This window comes from Amyelois transitella, chromosome 19, assembly GCF_032362555.1.
Source record: "Amyelois transitella isolate CPQ chromosome 19, ilAmyTran1.1, whole genome shotgun sequence".
Classification (NCBI taxonomy): domain Eukaryota; kingdom Metazoa; phylum Arthropoda; class Insecta; order Lepidoptera; family Pyralidae; genus Amyelois; species Amyelois transitella.
The window spans coordinates 4,888,282-4,909,686 of record NC_083522.1 but is presented as its reverse complement, the minus strand read 5'-3'; the positions used below and the strand labels follow the sequence as shown (position 1 = coordinate 4,909,686).

Below are 21,405 nucleotides of genomic sequence, written 5' to 3'. Positions count from 1 at the left end.
ACAAAATAATTATAATAAAATCACAAATAAAAATCTCTTGTAGAACTATAAAATAGTTTTCTGTGGTTTTCTCTACCTCTATGACTGATGATAATAACTGTATACACTTGTAGCGGGAGCGATGATTCGGCTCGACCGCCACCAAAGGGAAGATCTTCCGCCAGGCTAGGTGTTATGCCTGGGGAACCGCGGCTCCGACGATGTTATGTCGGAGGTTGTATATATAGCTCCAATCCATAAATCTCTGAAATCGCGATTTGGGTTCTTCGCTGCTATTGGCTGAGCGCGTCGATTTCTTCGAGATGATTGACAGTTGTTGTGTGATTTGATGTTTGTGACGAGTGGCGTAGAGATGTCGCCACACACTGTATATAACGTTACCCGTAAAATTAGCAGTAAGGGATCGTTAAGACTGTTCAGCGGTATTTTTTATTGAATTTACAATTTCTCAAAATCAAACCAAGATCAATTTTAACACCTATATTATAAAACGCTAATTGGTAATGTTATTTATAAAGTTAATTGATATCGATATCCTTAACATTAATTAGTTTACCAAAATATATAACGTAATTTAATATCGTTATATAACGTAATAAGGTTACATTACCGGTATCACGCCTTTAACTTTTCAAAATAACATTATTTATCGTTACTTTTAGTGTTGATTTGGTAGCGTTATCAAGCCCTGCTTAAAAGCCCATGCCAGATGTATAACGACATATAAGTATCCAAAGTCTTAACTTTGGCACGCTGACAACACCCCCTATAATATCTAATTGTATTATTTTGGATTTTAAGCTTTGCAATTTTCATTTGACATGCACCTGACACGTGCCACCATGACAGTGACAGTGATCATCACTAAGTTTAAAGAACAAACAAAATAAAAATAAAAAAAAACAGTGTCCGCTCACCTCACGTTTAAAGAAGTCTGTTTCGTTGATATTAAAATAAAAATTTGCATAAATTTATAGTTTAGATAATAAAACGACAGACGTATATATTTATTTAGTGACTAGTTACATTGCAAGAAATAATTTAATCATGGAAGAAAAATTCATTCTTACTTTAGATATTGGTACCACAACTATCAGAGCTTATATTTACAATACAAAAGCAGATGCAATAGGAAAAGCATCAGATCAGGTAAACCGATAGATATTCATTTGCCAACCTACCTAGAGGACAAAGATATGCATTAAATGAAATTTAATATAACTTCAAGCTCCTTAATCTCTGTTGTAGTTTCACTTTCGTGAACTTTGTGAACTGTTTGTAATTCTTTCTGGTAATCTGATTAATTTGTTATGTTCGACATTCAAATTAATATAAATATATATAATAAAATGCTAGATAATCCCACAGATTTTTTCTAAAAACGAAATATAGTTCAAAACTTGTGTCATGGAATACCTACTAATTCAACAACACCACATTTTAGTTTATAACTTATGTTGATAAACAGCCTTGACCTTGGGTAATCACAAAAAGTAATTTTTTATTATGGTCTCACTGGGAATCAAACCTCAGACCCGATTTGGTTTTTATGACATAATATATGTTTTAGGTAGTGCTTCATTACCCTAGTCCTGGATTTGTTGAAATTGACCCTGATGAATTATGGAATTCAATTGTGAATGTTGTCCGCAAGTCTCTAGAAGGTAAGTATGTTGACTCCAAATATTCAGAAACATTATTATCTATGAGGTCCATAGGCAAATAATCTTGTATGAAAATGTTGAAGATGTCTAAAACAAATAAAAAGGCAAGAAAAATATTATTGTTATAAAATTGTCAATTAGTGTTTTTATTAGTTATCATTTGAACCACTAAACATAATCCTAAGATTAAAATATTCTTATAAGATTTATTATCAGCCATATGTATATTGCTTGACCTATTTTTTAATCTCTTGATAAAACAATAATGATTTTAAACATTTCTATTCTAAGTTAATTATTGCTGTAACACAATTAATATTATGTGCAGTAAGTAAATAAGTTCAGTGTGTTAGAGGACATGTTATGAGGAGGTAAAGTTTTTCAACTCCTACTCACATTTATGTAACTGAATTTGTTACTATGAGAACAAGCATTACAACCCTAGTTCATGTCACAATGATCAGACACCAATTACTTCCTGTAAAAAACCTACCCTATTTATCTAACCTGTAATTTTAATACACTTCTCTGCATAATATACAACAAATACGAAAGATCTGTCTTTCTTTTTGTCAGATTAACATTGATAAAAATAATATTCTTTTTGTCAGATTAATATTGATAAAGATAATTTGAATGGATATCCATACAAAAGTTAATGACCTATGGCTATATTTTTTCTGGAATTTACTATAGGACCTAGGATAAAGTCTTAATTAAACTTTATTTTGGTACTCTTTGTACATAAATTTATTTAAATTTGATTTTCTATATTTAGAATTATATTATTTCTATTTCAATTAAATCAGTTCATCATAACAATGTATTCTTATCCACATTTCAATTCTAAGTTTGAATAATTGTGAAGTTGACGCTATTAAATAAAATTCTGCAGTGCAGTTTGTTAGCACTTGTTCTGCACACAACTTAGTTTTAAGTAATTTATTACACCAACCAATTGACATGAAATGTGATGTTGTGAAACCAAAAGATATGACAATTAATAAGTGATGTTTGTACCTAATGTCCCATAAAAGTAAAAAAGTAATTAAATTTTAAATTCTAATTAAATATAAATAACAAATTCATTTTCAATAGACGCTCGCATCACAGCAGCACAAGTGACAGCCATGGGTATATCAACACAAAGAAGCACATTCATAACATGGTCGAGAGAAACAGGGAAACCATTCCACAGGTTTATAACATGGAAAGATATAAGAGCTAATCAGTTAGTCAAGCAGTGGAATGATTCTTATATTTGGAAGGTAAATAAGATCCTGTTATTTATATAATTAATCTCAATATAAATTTGAACTAAATAAAAGGAATCCTATGCAAACTAAATAATACTTGTATATCCTGGGATTCTCTCCATAGTGGTGAGGATGCAACCAGGACTAAAGCCAGGAGGGTAATGGTATAACATACTTCAAGGCTAGCTTCCAAATCGCAGACTATCGAGACTACATCTTCTCACTTGTTACAATACAAAATATATATCTAGGTAAGGTAATATATCAGGCCAATCAACCAAATTTCGTTCCTTATCATTTCTTGTTCAGGATTGGAACCCGGGACCTACTGTTTCAGACAATCGCACTACTGAGGCCTGAGCTGCGTCACCAAGGCCGTTCCCTATATTTATATACTTTAACTAACCCTTTTTGTTGTTCTAGTTAATAAGGGCTGGTTCGTATGCACTCTACTTGGTATCGAGGAGTAAACGATTTCGCGCCGGCAGTGTATTAAAATTCATGAACACGCAGGTAAAAATAACATTCGTTTTTTAACACTTATTTACATAAATTCGAGGAATTCTCAATTACATTTCACATGTGGCCGCACGTGTTTTAGAAAGATTAAGTAATATTTATTTTTTATACAGACAATTGGTTTTCAGTTAAGATTATATTATTCTGATATTGACATTAAAAACAATGCTTTTTAATTTATACAAGCGAAATAACTACAAGATACCTAATTAAACCTTATTAGGTATCTTCTAGTCATTGGCTATCCTAGAGATAGCTCTCAAAGTTAAATTTTAGATAGATAGAAAGATAGATTTTAATTTTAAGGTAACCCTTTAAAAGTTAAAGTTATCAAAAAAAAGTTATCTAAGCATCCAGCTTTGCAGTTTTTCTTTCATATTTTCTCATGAATGTCACAAGCCATGATGAAGGAATAGAAGCACCCGCTAACTAGAGCGCCAAATCTTTCAATTTACAATCAAACATCGTATAAGTATTGCATATCATGTATCGATACTAAAACGTTACAGCTAATTGCATAATCTGTAACACGTTGGAAATGTTAAGAGAAAATGTTAGATCCTTTATCGTTGAGCGTGCTTAGTGATGAGAGGTGCGAGAGAAATCACACAATCTCTGCCCACCATGGCATGACAATATGTATGGGTGATATTGCTAAGTGACCGGCAGACAGTGTATTCTATGACGAATCCAATCGATAAAAAAATAGAACATATAATTTTCTGTCCGTCTCTCTCTGTTTATGAGCACGCATCTGATCTTGGGAAGTCGTTTCACATAATTTAGTTAGTATGATCCCTTGAACTTAGGCCCTTCCTAGTAATTTAAATGATTGAAGAAATGATAGCGTAAACGCTGTATCTATGCAAGAAATGCACACCAATGTGCATGTACGTAAGTACTTTATACCCGCCTTATTAAATGCTCATTATACTATGCGACGCGACGGCGGGTTATTTCGATAGATAGGGATAAAACGGAAATCCTTTCAACTACAAGAATCATGTTGTGCCATTGTTCATGACACTAATCAACTCTCGTCATCATTAGTGTCAGTATAGACTCCGTTAGCGGTCATTATGAGCGGTTAACCCCTCATTTGTCTATCCGTATGCCTTTGAAACTAATCATACTAGTAATAAACATGTCTAGTATACTAGCAGTTAATTTGATATTAGAAAATGTTAGTGGCGGATATTCCGACAATATTTTGGAACAGAAATAGTACTAATTAAGCTATTTTTGTGCAGTTGTTCAAACAGAAAATGTACCGATATTCACAAAATCGAGTACACGTTGAGCTGAATGGCTTAATGCTGGATTTGAGATTCAAAGAGTGACAGGTTGTTAGATCATCGCTTTTAAGAAAAATCTTAAAGTCTGTTCTTTGACTGGCTTTCACAACTTCTCAGGACGATAAGCTGCTGGCACACACTTTTGGTGGACTCTTCTACCCCTTTTATGATAATACCTACTTAGGATTAGGATAATACCTAATTAGGACGCATATTGGAATTTTGTTCAATTCAATTCCAGTTACTGCTTTTAAGTAGGTACAATATGAACCCTGTTGGGCATCGCAATTTTAAAATAATATTGTTCAATTACACATGTATTGGTATTACTTTATGATTACGTCGGTCTATTTCTGTCCGAATTTTCAGTTCGTTTTGTCCAAATATATTCTGCTTTTTTATATCGATGCGAACACTCATTTGTATTTATTGCTTATACTTACTTCCTCATATTTTAGTTCTGTCAACCGCATACTTTATAACCAAGTCTCATCGTTGACCTTTGGTTTGGTTCTGTTTCAGATTTTAAAAAAAATATTTAATACTAAAATTGTATATATGTATTTTTAAGTTTCGTTTATAAAAATACTTAATTTATTTTTAATATTTATACGTAGTTTAACTCGCGTTCACTTTTTTAGTTGCTTCTAAACATGGTTGTAATTTTTATTCAACATTTTTTAAGTTGACTTTTGGAACTAACAAAACAATGTAATGTAGTGAAATAAATATTTCGCAGGAATTCACGGAAGTAAATGTATCTCAAATTACATTTCTTCCTTTCACCTTCAGCCCAAAAACGTTAAATCTTACTTTTTCCTTTTCTTTATACTTCTTTTAAAATTTTGTTATTGCGTAAATCTATCATTTAACAAAAAAATAAAATAAAAAAGTTGGGTAATAAAGGTTGGGTGGACAAATTTGGTTACGGTTTAGTTTATTATATATGTTGAATTTAAGTTGTATGATTGTTACAGACCACGCTAAGACTTTGTTGGGCACTTCAGAACATACCAGACTTGAAGGCTGCGGCAGACAATGGAGACGCTATGTTTGGCACCTTGGATTGTTGGCTATTATATAAATTGACAGGTAATGTAATCTTGTCATTTATGCAATCATTATTGTTTTAAATTAGTCATTGAGTTCAACTTTAAAACAAAATAACTGGTCATTCACAAAGTTAATGGCTAAAATGTTCAAAATTTCAATAATTTAGTTGGAATGGCTGCCTACCCCTGGATGAGTCTACATATATTCTTTGGTTTATATGTTTTCATGTTGGTATAATAATGTTTTGGAGCGCTTAAAGTGAAGACTAATGGAAAAGGGTCATAATTGCCCACAGACAGCAAAATCCACATGACAGACGTGTCTTCAGCGTCCGCAACAGGCTTTTACGATCCGTTCACGATGGAGTGGGCTAACTGGGCGTTAACGCTGTTCCGGATCCCAGCATCGGCTCTACCGACCGTCGTAGATACGGCCGGTGATCATTTCACAAGCACATCACCCTCTATATGGGGCGCGGCGATACCTATAAGGAGCTGTGTGAGTAAAATTTTTGTGTTGTGTAGATATGTATATAAAAATAAAGGAAGACTATTTCTCCACTTTTTCAACGAAGCGTACAGCGATTTAGATGTATTTATCATCCTTTTGGTGATAGGTTGGGTTAACAGTGCCCGAAACCGACTTGATTACATAAGTTATAAATGTGCATGAAGCGAAAGGAGTATGCAGGAATTGGATCGCAAGTGGAAAAATGTAGTCTAGATCCACCAGGAAAGAAGCGTGATTCTATGTATGTAGTATCCTTTTGGCGTCAGTCATCGGCTTATTTTAAAGCTACAGTTTTGATTTAAAAGTACCCGCGATCACCTATTTTCTGAATGTAATAGTAATTTTGAATATGAAATAAAATAAGACTGATAAGTAATATCAAATGCATAATTCAATGAACTTAAAATAATTCCTTAAACCTGTTATAATGAGTACACATTAATGCATATAACTGTACTTATTTCAACACATCGCAATGTCGTGATAAGTTACGTTTATGGTTTACTTAGACCCTCATCGCTATAAATAAGTCTTCAAAATATTTTGGCGTATTTGTGTGAATTGTGCAAATGAACTTGTATATTTATTTGCCGATTAACGCATTGAAGTTTTAAAAAATACACGAAGCAGCTTTTCAAAATAAAAATTATTATTACTTAGAATAGACTTGAACTTTGATTAGTTTTTTTTATTAGTTTATTCATGTCATATTTGTGCATTAATAGTTCACAATTGATATAAATGCGTACTTATGTCGTGCGATATCGTTAATTTTTTGTCATTGGCTATAATAAAATCAACACGGCAGTTAACTCTTAAATATAGATATTGTTTTATTTATAGGTAACTTCGAATATATATATATATAGTTATATAGTTCTTTATTAAATAATTAAAACTAATAGAAATCCTAATTGTTAATCAAGTATCATATCTTACCTTTTTAACGATATAACGCAACTGTAAATTGTGCAAAATCATTCTATTTTTATGATTATAGTGCAATTAATAGTGGCAGCGGTGCGATGAGCTGAAACTTAAAACCGATCGCCCATAACAGAGGGCATTAGAAGAAATGGTTATGATTATGAGTAAATGGAGCATATTGCTCCTCTTACCATACATATGTATTATAAAATCAATGGACAGGCTTAAACTCGGGAATTTTAATGGCGATACGCTAGCAACCTGTCACTACTTATGGTAAATGTCTATTCCGTCATTAAGCCATAGAGCTGAATGTGACTTTTCAGTCTATTCAAGACTGTTGGCTCGGCAAGGGTCACAGATGTGATGGTAATATTTGTGCAGATGTATGGGTAATATTTGCAGTTAATTAATTAAAACTTAGTATGATTCCTTGAAAATGTCTATTTGATTTCACTGGAATACCTTATTTTTCTATTAATTCTACAAATTGAATGTGCTTGCCTGAAAAGAAATTACTTTAAACTTGGCTAGATTAGTCTGCGCTTATCCAATAATATCGTTCCAAAAATAGTCTGTGATCTGCGACAAATGTGCAACTTTGTTATCGAGCCACATGTACTTGCGTTTTATTAATCCTGTAATACATTTTATTTGATAGGACATCATCGGCTATTGGCTCGAGATATACTATCCATTTATGTCCATACATATAAAAAAATTGAAATTGACCGATGTCTGTACTTGGAAGATTGATATGATATAGAGAGACCAATAGAAGCTTAAAAATTAGATTTTTAGAATTTATGACTGTCTGTACTCACATCACGCGAAAACTATGACTCCGATTTGAACACGGTTTTCGCAGATGTGTAAAATAACTTCTTATTAACAGGGTCGCGAGGTCAGACGCGATTTGCTCCACATAAAAACCTAACTTACCCACTAAAGTAGAAATTGAACATAGTCTCTGCCTACCCCTTCTGAAAAGATACATAAAATCACGTCGATTTTAATGTACCTACTCGTATGTATGTACCATACCACTCATACCACCACTTCTTCATGACGACTCCTTAGCATGACGCAAGCGGAACAAACACCCTAGGAATATTATGATGTTGGTGATACTCATATAGCAAAGTCATGGCCGAGAAGGCTTCGTCAGTAAATAGTAGCCATGACTCCTCTTTTTAAGCTGTGACGTATCGCGCGTCTTGCGTTTTTTCTGCACGGTTTCCGTCGACGCAAACGTACACATACGTAACGATGACTTTTTAAATCTTAATTAGACACAACACGTGTTTTGAGTAAAAAACATAAAAATTCTATTACAGATGGCAGATCAAACAGCGTCAATGTGGGGCTCTTGTTGTTTCGACGTCGGTGACGTCAAGCTTACTATGGGCACGGGCACTTTTTTCAATATCAACACGGGAACGAATCCTCATGCTAGCGTTTCTGGATTGTACCCGATAGTGGCCTGGAGGCTGGGGAAAGAACTGGTGTATTCTGCGGAAGGAGCTAATAATGACACAGCTTCTATTATAAAATGGGCGCAGACGTTAGGTAAGCTGTGTTTTGTAGATTAAACATAGGGTCGGTATGTAGTTTTTATTTTAATTAGCACGCGAATTTCTTTGACCTCTGAATTTACTTATCCATACTTATATTATAAAGAGAAAAGATTTGTATTTTTGTTGGCACAGACATAAGTAGAATAGACATTCAAAAGCCACAAAGGTTTTTTATCCCACGGCATATAAAGTATCATTGAAAAGTTGTCTTTAGTAAGTCTCGTGTTTTGATGTTAACAGAAATAGCTGTCTTCTTAACGCCAAAATTACACTAATATTATGATAGATTCTGCATCTTAGTACAGTTCTGCCACGTTTATAAGTCGCCTTAGCAGTAGTCGACGGCGCAGGAATCAAACCAAATGAAAATTAATTAAGTACCATATTAAAGATACATTTAATTTAAAATCCAAAAAAGATATCCTGCTATTGCGCTCATCAATAGATGTACAATAGCGTACAGTTCAGTTCGCAAGTTCAAATAGGGCGCTTTGATAATCCCAACCGCTTAAATACTTTCCTACCTACATCCGTGTAACATATAAAAGTGGTAATCCTGTAAAGATGCTCTAAACAATCAGAGGTTAGTGTATTCTCCATTTTTATTCTTATTTTTCAGGTTTATTCGAAAACCCTCAAGAAACCGCAGACATTGCTATGTCTGTTCCGGATTCAGATGGCGTATATTTTATACCCGCGTTCAGTGGGCTTGGGGTGAGTAATTCATTATTGAATTGTGGTATTTACCTGATAATAGGTGTGACCAAATTATCAGATATGCAGACCGTAAATAAATTTTTCCATAACTTGTTTACATGGTGTCCTTAGCAAACCCTCCCTATATTTGAAGTCTATACCTGAAAATACAACACGTTGTGATAAGAAAGAGCGTCTGGATTTTGGGAATCCGCATATCTTATGCGCTGGTACTTCATACCACAATGTAGTCGTTGCGTTGATGGGTAATTTAAACATAATTTCTGACATCTTTCTCAGTTTTTCAGACTATATATAATTAGTGCCGTGTGGTTCCCGGCACCATTAGAAAAAAGAATAGGACCACTCCATCCCTTTCTCATGGATGTCGTAAAAGGCGACTAAGGGATAGGCTTATAAACTTGGGATTCTTCTTTTAGGCGACAGGCTAGCAACCTGTCACTATATGAACCTCAATTCTATCATTAAGCCAAACAGCTGAACGTGGCCTATCAGTCTTTTTAAGACGGTTGGCTCTGTCTACCTCGCAAGGGATATAGGCGTGATTTTATGTATGTATGTATATATAATTATGAAGGAGTCGCCATAACTTAACTGATTTACTGTATAGGTAATTATGGCTTCACGTGTTCTTATTGTGATATTTTGTAATTATGATAGACTGGTTCGCCTAACAACATTAAAAGCATAAGAAAAGATACATGTTGTAACAATTTTTACTCATAGAATTCTATAACAAGCTTTTTTTCCTATGTTCCAGCCACCTTACAACGACGGCACGGCGGCGTCGGGTTTCGTCGGCATGAAGCCGTCCACGCACAGAGCACACCTGGTGCGCTCTGTGCTGGAGTCGCTCGCGTTCCGCACGCAGCAGCTGTACGCGTGCGTGCGCGCCGAGACCGACTGCCGGTACAGCTGTATCAGGTTAGTAATTACATATATACAAATATACATACATACATATATATAATCAAAGAGACAGAGCCAACAGTCTTAAAAAGACTGATAGGCCACGTTCAGCTATTTGGCTTAATGATAGAATAAAAATAATTATACCGAGTTAATTTACTATCTATCTTTGCCCTCCTGGTTCTTTAGTCTTGTAACAGGAGGAAGTTACATCCTTATCTCTCTGGAGAGGAGTCTAGGGTGGGGCTTTTGAACCATGATTCTGGATGGAGTAAGTCTGGTTTTTACACAAGACGATTTTCATCTGACATCCGCAGAGTTTTGGTTGATTTCAGTAAATAGGTAGAAATGTATAACGTGTAAAAAATAAATATTTAAGTAACAAACGTGATGATGGTCCGGAACCCTTCGTGTGCGAGTCCAACTCGCACTTGGCCGCTTTTAACTTATTTTAAATTAATGTTAAGATAGTTAAACAAATGTATTTGTTTAATATTTCAGGTTAGACGGCGGAGTTTCCAACAACGACTTCATAGCTCAACTGGTCGCGGACCTCACGGGCTTGCGAGTGGAGCGCCCTCTACACGTGGAGATGTCTTCTCAGGGCTGTGCGCATATAGTCGGCTTGCATTTAGGTGAGTAGTTTGGTATTTGGATGATATGTCGATAAGTGAAGTGAAGAATAAAGTGTGGGAATTCTGGGTTTCTTACAGATTGTTTAAATAGGTATGTATAAGTTATTGCTATGCATTACCTGTCGTTTATAATCTCGAAAATATATTGACGGAGTGCAACTTTCAATATAAATAAAAAATTTTGAGATGATTGACATTATACGAATTCCTTGTCTGCATAAATCTTCCGTGCTTACTAATTATTTATTGAACCACATAACTTTTCAGGTATATGGAAATCAAAGGAAGAGTTGAAATCGTTACGGCAAATTGGTTGCGTTTTCAAGCCGCGCGCGCACGTGAGGAAGTATTACGAAGTTTCCATCGAGCGGTGGGAGGACGCCGTTCGCAGACTTTGCGGTTGGTACGGACACAGTAAAAACAAATCAACGCAATCCTTAGCCATTTCAGATTCCAGTAGCAACTCGATCACCCCACAGAATAGTTTTAAGATCTCGCATAAAAACGGACCGGCTAAATAGCGGTGGCTTTTCCTACTGCTCGCATTTTTGATCGCGTGGCTGCCATTGTACAGATGATATTTGACTTGCCATTATCATAAGGTGTTTTGTTGGTATGTTTGTAAGCTGTTGCGGTTAAGGATTTGAGGTAGATTGTAGGTGCATTATGCGGTATCGCTGCCAATAAGTTAGCGGCAAAAAAATTATCGCAAGGAAGTTACTTAAGTACTGTGAGTGAAAATTTTGCAATAATATTTATCAACAATAGTATAATATTTAATTTATCAATTTTAATATTTTTTTCCTTGAATAGCTACTTTTGTTTTAAATAACGCGAGTATTCTTATACCCGCACAATTCATTAACAGAACATTAATGAGAACATACTACATGGTACTCTTGCGATTAAAGTGGAATTTGTCAAATATTTCATGCAAAAATTATTAAAAAATATTTCAAACTTTTTCATGACGCATTTCACATTAGAGATTTTACTAAATCACCTCCGATTAATTAAATTATCTCTAATGTGATGACTCCATCAATGGCTTTTGTTACTAGTTGGAAATTTTATAACGAGTTTTTATGGTGAAGGATTCTATGTTATATTATTATATTAGTTAGAGGTGTTAAGTGTAAAGGAAAAGGATATATTTTAACTATTTTTAAGTGTGTTCATTTCTTGTTTTATATACTCGTATTAATTGATTATATAATGTCAATGTAGTAAGTATTATTTTTAAGAAAATCGATTTTACTTTATTTCATAATCTTTTATTATTTTGATTATTATATTGTTAGTATTTTCAAGTATTGAATATAAGGTGAAAATGGGTGATATAATTAGAAATATTAGGTAAGCAATAAAACTATACATTTTTTCTCTCTTTATTTATGAATCAAAATAGGATGGATGCCTACAGTGTTGTTTAAATTAAATAATACTCTCGCTATGTATAGCTTTCAGATACGGCCTAGCCGAATTAACTATAACTTTACCAAAATGTTTGACTTCACTGACTTACAGCACATCCAGCAAGATTATTCTTTTTTGGGAACATAAAAAAAAATCAAAAAAACTCATTGACCCAGTGCACGCACAAGGGTCACTCGCCGTTGCCTTGTTATTTGTAAACTCTATTGCAAATAACCAAAACAGAATACAATACAGTAACTGCATGTAAAAAAACATATGTTCAAATTTTTACGGCTTTACAAAATATTTTATTTAATTATATGGCTCAGAATGCAACAAACAAGAGGAGACTGAGTTAAAAGATTTTCGTGTAGTCTTGCTGATTAAAAGCATATATTATTTTGAATTGGACGTCCTACGGCTGAAATGATGATTCGTTGATGTTGTTGGCAACAATTAATGCGGTACGTTCATTCATTAGAATTTATAGATATTAACATTTATCGTTACTGTACACTGTAATGGAAACGGTGTATAGTTTGTTTTTCTATAGTCTTTTTTAAAACGCACAAATTATATCCATAGAATAGAGAATGTATAAATCTGTAAATTGTAGATTAGGAATAAAATTAATCTTTACCTATTAAGCTATATCTCTCGTTATAAATAATAATCATAATTATTGATTTATTTATATCGTACATTTGAAGGTGGTTCAATGTATAATTTGGGGGGAAAATAAAAAACATTTCGTTATATAATTATAAAATTAATTTGTATTGTAACTGAATGCAAAAAACTACACAGCTCATTCCAATTAATTTTAATCTCTAGTCGTTATAATAAGCTATGAATGATGAAGCTTATGACAGGCATTTTTATTTAATTGTGACCACACCCGTATTTTTTCGAAGGTAGTATTTTCGCCTTGGTAAGAAATAAGTTAATAGTTTGGTATTCATAAATTTTAGTTTAGGCATTTACCTTTTTAATTTATGAAGTAATAAAAAATACCGGTACTAAATAAAATGTAGATTACCTAGTCGAGTGAGGGACCAATATGGTGTGTCCCTCTAATATAAATTTACCGGTTCCACAATGTTTTATTTTTGTTTCAAGTATAAATAAAACTGGCAGCTATTTTATCTAGTCTAGACTAATATATACTGTTATTATATTGGGTGCATATGGGACTGTAAAAAATAAAAAGGGCGTTGGTGGTGGACTGGTTTATTAGAATCAAGTCATATAACAATAATTTATAAGGAATTTAATTCGTCCTCTTTAAGATAAGATAAATGGCGTGATTATGATGATCAAATCATATATTTATATCAAAGCCAGACTGTATAATTAATTAAGGTGTATAGAAGACAATATAATTGTTTATATGATTGTAGAAATGTAAGATTTTTTTACCTTTGGCTCAATTTTATGATACATAGAATGTTATAATATATGTTGTTTCGGTTTTTTTTTATTTATTTATTCAATTTGTGATCATCCTATTTTGTTTTGCCTTATAGAATCTTAACAACATCGAAACTTGCCATTCTTTAGAAATGTAAATGAGATTTTATCTGAAAGTATCCACTGTTATTGGAAAGAAATATTTTGGGAATAAATTCAGTATGGTTAAATCGTGATATTGCGTTTTATTTATAATTATATTATTTGTAATCAGTTTTCCTATTAACCATTTTAAATTGACTAGCTGCTACATTCATGTGATCCGGAATTCTTACGAGAATGGCTTTAAGCGTAATCCCAATACCAACTATTTGTAATATAATAAATGCGGGTAAGAACTAGTACAATATAAACGGGATATAAAAGTCTTCGGAAAAGCTCCTTAATAATGATTGTCCGTCATTTTAAATACATTGTTCTATTACAAATATTTTAACACTTTACCACTTTACTGTGGCAAACTAACTACAAATATGTATAAAGTAAAAAATATGCGTAAATTATGAATAGTATGTAAGGCAACGTTTAGTTATTCAATATACGAGTATCTATCCACCCTTAAATCTTTATTTGCGCGTTTTGCTCTCTTATTCGACCATAGCTCTATGACAAATAAAGTTGTGGATATAAGATATCCTGACAGAAGTATTATAAATGCAACCCTTTGTTCACGAAGATTGATCTTAATTGTAGGGCGGGGTTCAGAACTTGGTGTTACGGGGTCGACCACCTTGATGGTATATCGGGTCCATTTGTAGTAAACAGTGGGGAGGCCGGCTTCGACGATCTTCATCATCAGTAGTTGCAACTGGCCAGTGAACAGGAAACCTAGGGTGTTAACAATCATAGTAAAATATTATCTTTAATCTTCTTGAATTGAAAATTTATGAGCACGTAGTTGTAGTCCAGTTTAGGACTGACAAGCTCCGGTCCTGTAAGGAACTGGAGGGTTAAAGACATAACTACTTCGGAAGAGTAAAATTTCTATAACCTGAAGGAATTAATTATTAAAAAAATAGTATTTTAATATGGTTTAAAGCATGGAAATTCAGCTATGATAGAAATTCAAGTGTAATGAAAATCTTTTTAACGAATCGGTTTGTACAAAGACGCGCATAGTGCCTTTCTCATTAGTATAACCTTGTTACAGTCAACAGCAAAGATAACTCCCTAATTCGCTAATGAAGTTTCTATGGTTCATTGCTTGCCAAACTTACCAAATCACAGACGTACTTATCACTATTTAGACTGCGACATCAGACTTGACGAAATCCAGTAGGACATTGATTATATTTTATTAGTTCTACCAATCAACCAAAACACTTTTTTAATGTATGTTTATAACGCCATAATTTTCGAATCACTTTTCTATGATTTTTTTGCAATTTTCCAGTTTGCGAAGTAAAAAAATAGTTAAGTGGTTTTTGAGATAGGTATTCACAATTTTGTAAAAATAAGTGGTTTTCGCACGGTCTAAGTTCGGGGCGAACGACTAAGTAGTTTAATTGAGTTTCTTACCTGTCCTTACGATGTAAGACAAGTAATAGTGTTCAAAGCATTCATTGACTGCGTACAGCAGTGGTCTTCCATTCTCGTCTGTAAGGTTGAACAACGTCTGCAGTAGTAAATCCGAGCGTTCTATCGTTGCTGAGTTCGGATGATTTAAGGTATACGCTGTTAAAGAAACGTACGTGAGATTAGTTAAAAATATAAACACAGGCACTCTACACTAGACAAGGTTGCCTAAGACATTTTAACGGACTCATTATTCTCGTTATTCTCGTTAATTCCGGTCATCACCTGTCCGGAGTAGCCAGAGTTGCGCCTACGACCACGAACCTATATTGGGTAAGTTAGGTTATGACACGAAGCGACTCCCGTCTAACCTCCGCAACATTTTCAAGAGAACTGTACCTCACATTGACGATACCCATATCCGGGCTGATAACAGCCTTGTAACCATGAGGATATATCCAGTTGGATGTGCAGGTTTCATCACGATGACGTCCTCTCTCGTTCATTTTTTATTGCATTATACACATAATTTTACTTACATGCGGCGCTATCGTTTTCTGGATAAAATCTTAAAATCTCCACAAGGGTACTTTTGGCGTTGTTTGGGAACATTCCTTGGCCCAACAGAATTGCAATGGATGGGGACGTGTACATTTGTATGTTGTTGTCGCGCAAATCGGACAGTGTGTTTAGTCGATCATATCTCACCAACGTGGCGAACATGTAGTTCACATGTCCCTGAAACAATATGAAGAGAATTAAGGGAGACACATCTTATATGTAAATGTTCACATATTTTCGTCGCGGATGTCTTAAATCAGGTTAGGTCAAGAGAATCTGAAACCGACGAGCTTGCATGAGCAGAGTTATGAATGCGGATGAAGCAAAAGAAATATGCAGGGATCGTGGCAAGTGGAAACATGTTGTCTCTGCCTACACTTCCGGGATTTATTTATGTATGTACCTAAGATTTAAGAATCTTTTGAACGGTACTTACTTGATATTTAGCTGTGAGATTCACTGACCACATTAGACATGCGGCTGCCATTAACGACTTTTTTATTTTCTTGTTGAAGAAGAATCCGAATAAGCCACCCCACACAGCATTTATGACATAAACATGTAACTTCAATTGATTTTGTTTGGCCATTCTACTTTTAACGTACATCACTGACCCCGCGAATGTTAGGCATGAGACCGTGAACGCCCATGTGGGAATGTCGTAAATATTAAAAGGGTAATGCCAAATTGGTACTACGGGTGGTTCTTTCATTAAAGCACACAAGGAATCCGACCAGACATAGAACAAGAAATTAAATCTATTTTCTACTAAATATGAAACCATGAATCTTGAATTAAAAGATACATCAATTTGTCCTCGTACGACAAGACCCAAAGCTCCTGTCACGTGTCCTGATTGAACATATCCGTAGTTTCTTATCGTTTCCATTTCAAAAGATGTATTAAATTTCAACACTTCTAGTACGTCATGCATTACTAGAGCGTCTAGTCCACAGTAGCCATTTGTAATATTACTATTAAAAGTCATAAAAGTTCTTAAATCTTCACATTCAGTAATAGATGTAGGAAATCTATAAAAAATATTTGCCCTCAAAGGGTAACCGTGAGTTAAATTTCTATCACTTTTCCTTAAAGTTTCCTCTACTTCATTTGCGTGTACTGTTTTAACGGTTCTATCGTAAACAAATCCCCTATTATTTGGCTGTTTTTTCCCATCGAACAATGAAAATTTATTAGGGCAGTCTTTAGGATATTCGATTACTACATAAACTATGTTATATATGTGCCATAGTCTGTTGAGAAATCTATGTATACTAGCGTTAACTTCTTTTTCGAAATACCCGTTTTCGCATGAGTAAGTTACATTGTCAACTACTACTATATTCACAAGTGACCAATGAGATTGAAATAAAATCTCAGATAGAGACTTACCAAAAATTGAATAAAGATTTTTGGTATAAATAACAATGTTAGGCGAATAATAAGTGAAATAAATTAATTTATTTTTAGTTTTTGTATCCGGCACATAATCGGGACTGAGTATAATTCTATCATAATTCACTGTCAATGATGATAGGCAATTGTTTAAAGTTGAATTATCCCATAGGCTGTCTAATATAATAGTATGTGCTTTGGGTCTTTTCCCAAAAATCATTGAACCACACAGCGAAGAATAATTTCTAGGTTCATGCGCCAATAACTTATATGAACTTATAGATATGACTTTACATAACAGGTTTATGAAGAGGACATAATGTTTCATCTTATTAGTATTATCGAATGCAACGTGATGTCTCTTTTTATAGTACAGAGAGCCAAGTGACGTCGAGAGCCGACAATCTCTCAGTGATTTCGAGTGACAACTATGTAAAAATCAGTCAATAGTATACTTGGTAAGGTAAATCACATTCCATAAAAAGCAAATAAATCATTTTAGGGTACCCATGATTAATGAATGATAACTATCGATAAGGAAGGGAGTAGTAGGAAAATATTTTTTTTGTCGAACGCTGTCTGTCAAATGTCATGAAATGTAAGCAGATTGAGTTAGATTGTTATCGAAGGCGTGGCAAGCAGTATTCATCCACAAATACTTACAAAGTATTTAATCCACTTACGTGTTTGTTGACTAAGCTGTCGGTACGCATAAGAAATTATATTTTCTCACTATTAAAACATCTTATTTAACTTTTTCGACTGAAGACATAATCAGTTAAATGATGATCCAACATGATCAAGATGTAGGTACAAGTTATAATTATAGAAGAAACAACGATGTTTTCTTATTTGTGACGTGAGAAGTACTATTCAGATGGCTGATTTTGAAATTGACAAATTTGTATAAGGAATCATGAAGAAAAGTGATCAATACCTACAATTGTAAATATAGGTTACTACTGAACTTTTTGTTTAATATATCACTGAACGCGCCGCTTTATTTTACTGTTCCTATCCCTTTTCATTCCGCACAATACGATAGTGACAGCATATGTGGTTTCTTCGGAGCTCGACAACACTCGACGGCTTACGAATGAAGCCATAGAACATTTCAATTCAAATTTGAAAACTAGTGATTGAAGAAAAAATATGGCCGCAAATTGACCGCTCCGCTCATATAATAAAAATAGAAAAAGTGCGCATCTTTGAAACAAGAAGAACCCTGGCCAGGGCCCAAGAAACCAAAATACAAGAAATTAAGGTACGTGTTGTGCGTTTACATTCCCGCTTCCCGCTTCTTCCTTTCACAATATTCACTCTACCAAAAATCCAGCGACCTACATAATTGTTTTTCCGCTATTCCATTTTGTGGTCCATTACGAGCCGCATAAAACCCGCTTCAAACCCGCTTCATGCGTATTGTTATTGACGAGATTTGTTTAAAACCGCGATTTTCTGTAAGTAATCATAACCGCATTGCGCCGACATTCGGCCGGCTTCTGTGTAGAATCTACCTACACAATTAAATAAAAACGTCCGCTCACAGTACTCTCACACCGCTCACCGCTTATTTTGAATAAGATTTTGGTATTAAGTGTTTTATTTCGTAAAATACCTCTATCCGCCATCTTTTACCATGGAATCTAAGCTCAAGTTGTTACAAGAGAAAAATAAGGTTCGCTTTGAACGTCTTACTAAATTATACGAGGTAGGCAAAAATTTGTCGCCATCTACTACCGAATTGCGCTCGATTGAGACTTTTATGTCCGATAGTCAAACTGTAGACATATTGCGTAATGATTTCATGCAAACTTTGGATGAAATTAACCTATTACACATGGAATTAGATCCCAAATTCCAACCAAATTATAAGTCACTTTCATCATTTGAAGATATTTATGCTCGTGTTGTAAGGTTCCGTGTAAATCTAAAAGGTAAATCCGTGTCTTCGAGTGCAGTTCCGCAAACAACGAATAAGGCTCCCTTCAAACTAGCTCCGCTTAATATTCCTAGCTTTGACGGAAAAATTGAAAATTGGCCCGTTTTCTATGAATCTTTTAAAGCTAATATACATTGTAATCCAGATTTAACAGATTCACATAGAATTCAATATTTAGTTGGAAGGCTCACCGGAAATGCATTAAAAATTATAGCAGGCGTGATTCCTTCTGGCGAAAACTATAAGTCCATTTGGGACAGTTTGACAAAGAAATATCAGGATAAGAGAGCCCTAGGTTCGTATTATGTTTCCACGTTGCTTAATATTAAAGCCGCTTCAAATAACTCTGTTGCATTAAATATTTTCATAGATACATTTGACGCTGCCGCCGCTGCACTAAATCAATTAAAAATTGAAGATACTTATGATTTTATTTTATTTAATTTAGCATTCCGCAAATTAGATTCAAGTACCGCTCAGGCGTTTGAAATGACTGCTAGAGATAAAATGATTCCGAGTTATTCAGATTTAGTTGAATTCATTAAAAGTCAAGTAAAAATATTAGATCGTACTACTAATAATAATTCATTCAACCGCACTACTCAAAATAACAATGCTACTATTAATAATTCAAACCGCTCCCGCCATACAGTCCATTCGTTCGTAACCCGCAATAATAATAATATCGACAACCGCTCTGTATGTTCAATGTGTAATACGTCTGAACACTTTCAGCTTTATACTTGCCCCGCATTTAAATCTTTGTCACCGAAAAATCGCCTTGAATTTATTAAATCGAAAGTAGGGTGTGTAAACTGCCTTAGCTTGACACATTCCGTGTCAAAATGTAATTCGAAGTATAAATGTAGACAATGTGGTAAAAGTCATCATTCTTTGTTACATTTAGATTCATCCTCAAATAAAAACTCACCTTCTGCGTCATTTCGAGATTCGTTCACTAGGACAATCATACAAGACAGCGCAGCTTCGGCTACAACTGGTACAGAGAATTGCGCCTCCACCTCCGCGGCATCAATGCCCGTTATTAGCAAAGATCGCGAGCACGTATCGCTTTGCGCTCGCTCACCTGACCTAACGAATGTTCTTCCCTGTACCACGTTAGCTTGTCATAACCATACTGAAGTGCTTCTTTCTACCGCCAGTATTTACGCGTATAATAATGATAAGAATATAAAAGAGACTGTTCGATGTCTTATTGATAATGCTTCACAGAATAATTTAATTACTCTAAACTGTTGCAAAAAACTTAATTTGAAAATTATTCCGCTGTCGAATTCGACTTTAAAGGGTGTTGGTTTAACTTCCCGGCCTGTTATAGGGTATGCTAATTTTACGATTTCTGCAAAAAATAATAAACAAACTTTTAACTTAACCGCATTAGTCATAGATTGTATTACCGATCGTCTTCCTATAGATTATATTGACACATCTATTGTTAGGCATCTGGTAAACATACCGCTTGCAGATCCATTCTGGCATATTCCTGGTGAAATCGAAATTGTCCTAGGAGCAAAGTTATTCCCATTCTTACTTCTTAGTGGAAAAGTCATTGCACCGCCAGCTCCGCCCGCTATTGAAACTGTTTTCGGATTTGTTTTCATGGGTGACGCCGCTGCTAATACCGCTTCGTCAGTCATTGGCGATATAACCGCAATTCCATCTTCATCTTCCGCTTCATTTCTTACTTCTTTTGAAAAAAGTATAGATGCCTCTCTTTCTAAATTCTGGGAATTAGAGGAAGTTCCTGTGAATAAATTTCTTAGTCGTACTGATGAAGAATGTGAACAAATTTACGCTTCTACAGTCTCTCGCGACTCATCTGGTCGCTATTGCACCGTGTTACCATTTGCTAAGGATCCCAGTAGCTTAGGGAACTCGTACACTGTTGCTCATCGCCGTTTATTGGCACTGGAACGCAGACTTAGCGACACAGATTTACGTGTGAGCTATAACGCCGCTATCATGGATTACATAAATAACAAATACTTAGATCCAGTGTTACCATCGGACGAGTCTGATGGAG

At 34.5% G+C, this 21,405-nt stretch overlaps 2 protein-coding genes across 2 annotated transcripts; one reads left to right on the top strand and one right to left on the bottom strand.

The window, feature by feature from the left end:
* The first annotated feature begins 898 nt into the window (after window positions 1-898).
* On the top strand, window positions 899-13,368 carry LOC106132720 (putative glycerol kinase 5). Its single transcript, XM_013332231.2, has 11 exons — window positions 899-1,149; window positions 1,571-1,664; window positions 2,763-2,932; window positions 3,344-3,433; window positions 5,712-5,826; window positions 6,083-6,285; window positions 8,562-8,793; window positions 9,421-9,515; window positions 10,279-10,442; window positions 10,929-11,062; window positions 11,330-13,368. Exons 1-11 carry the CDS (start codon window positions 1,048-1,050, stop codon window positions 11,581-11,583), a joined length of 1,653 nt encoding a protein of 550 aa, XP_013187685.1. The 5' UTR covers window positions 899-1,047; the 3' UTR covers window positions 11,584-13,368.
* Window positions 13,369-13,784: 416 nt separating this feature from the next.
* LOC106132721 (uncharacterized) lies at window positions 13,785-19,050 on the bottom strand. The gene is made up of 5 exons (XM_060949745.1): window positions 19,038-19,050; window positions 16,461-17,545; window positions 16,003-16,201; window positions 15,467-15,622; window positions 13,785-14,776 (listed from the first exon to the last, which is right to left on the bottom strand). The coding sequence occupies exons 1-5, from the start codon at window positions 19,048-19,050 to the stop codon at window positions 14,478-14,480; spliced, it is 1,752 nt and encodes a 583-aa protein (XP_060805728.1). The 3' UTR covers window positions 13,785-14,477.
* Window positions 19,051-21,405: the final 2,355 nt, after the last annotated feature.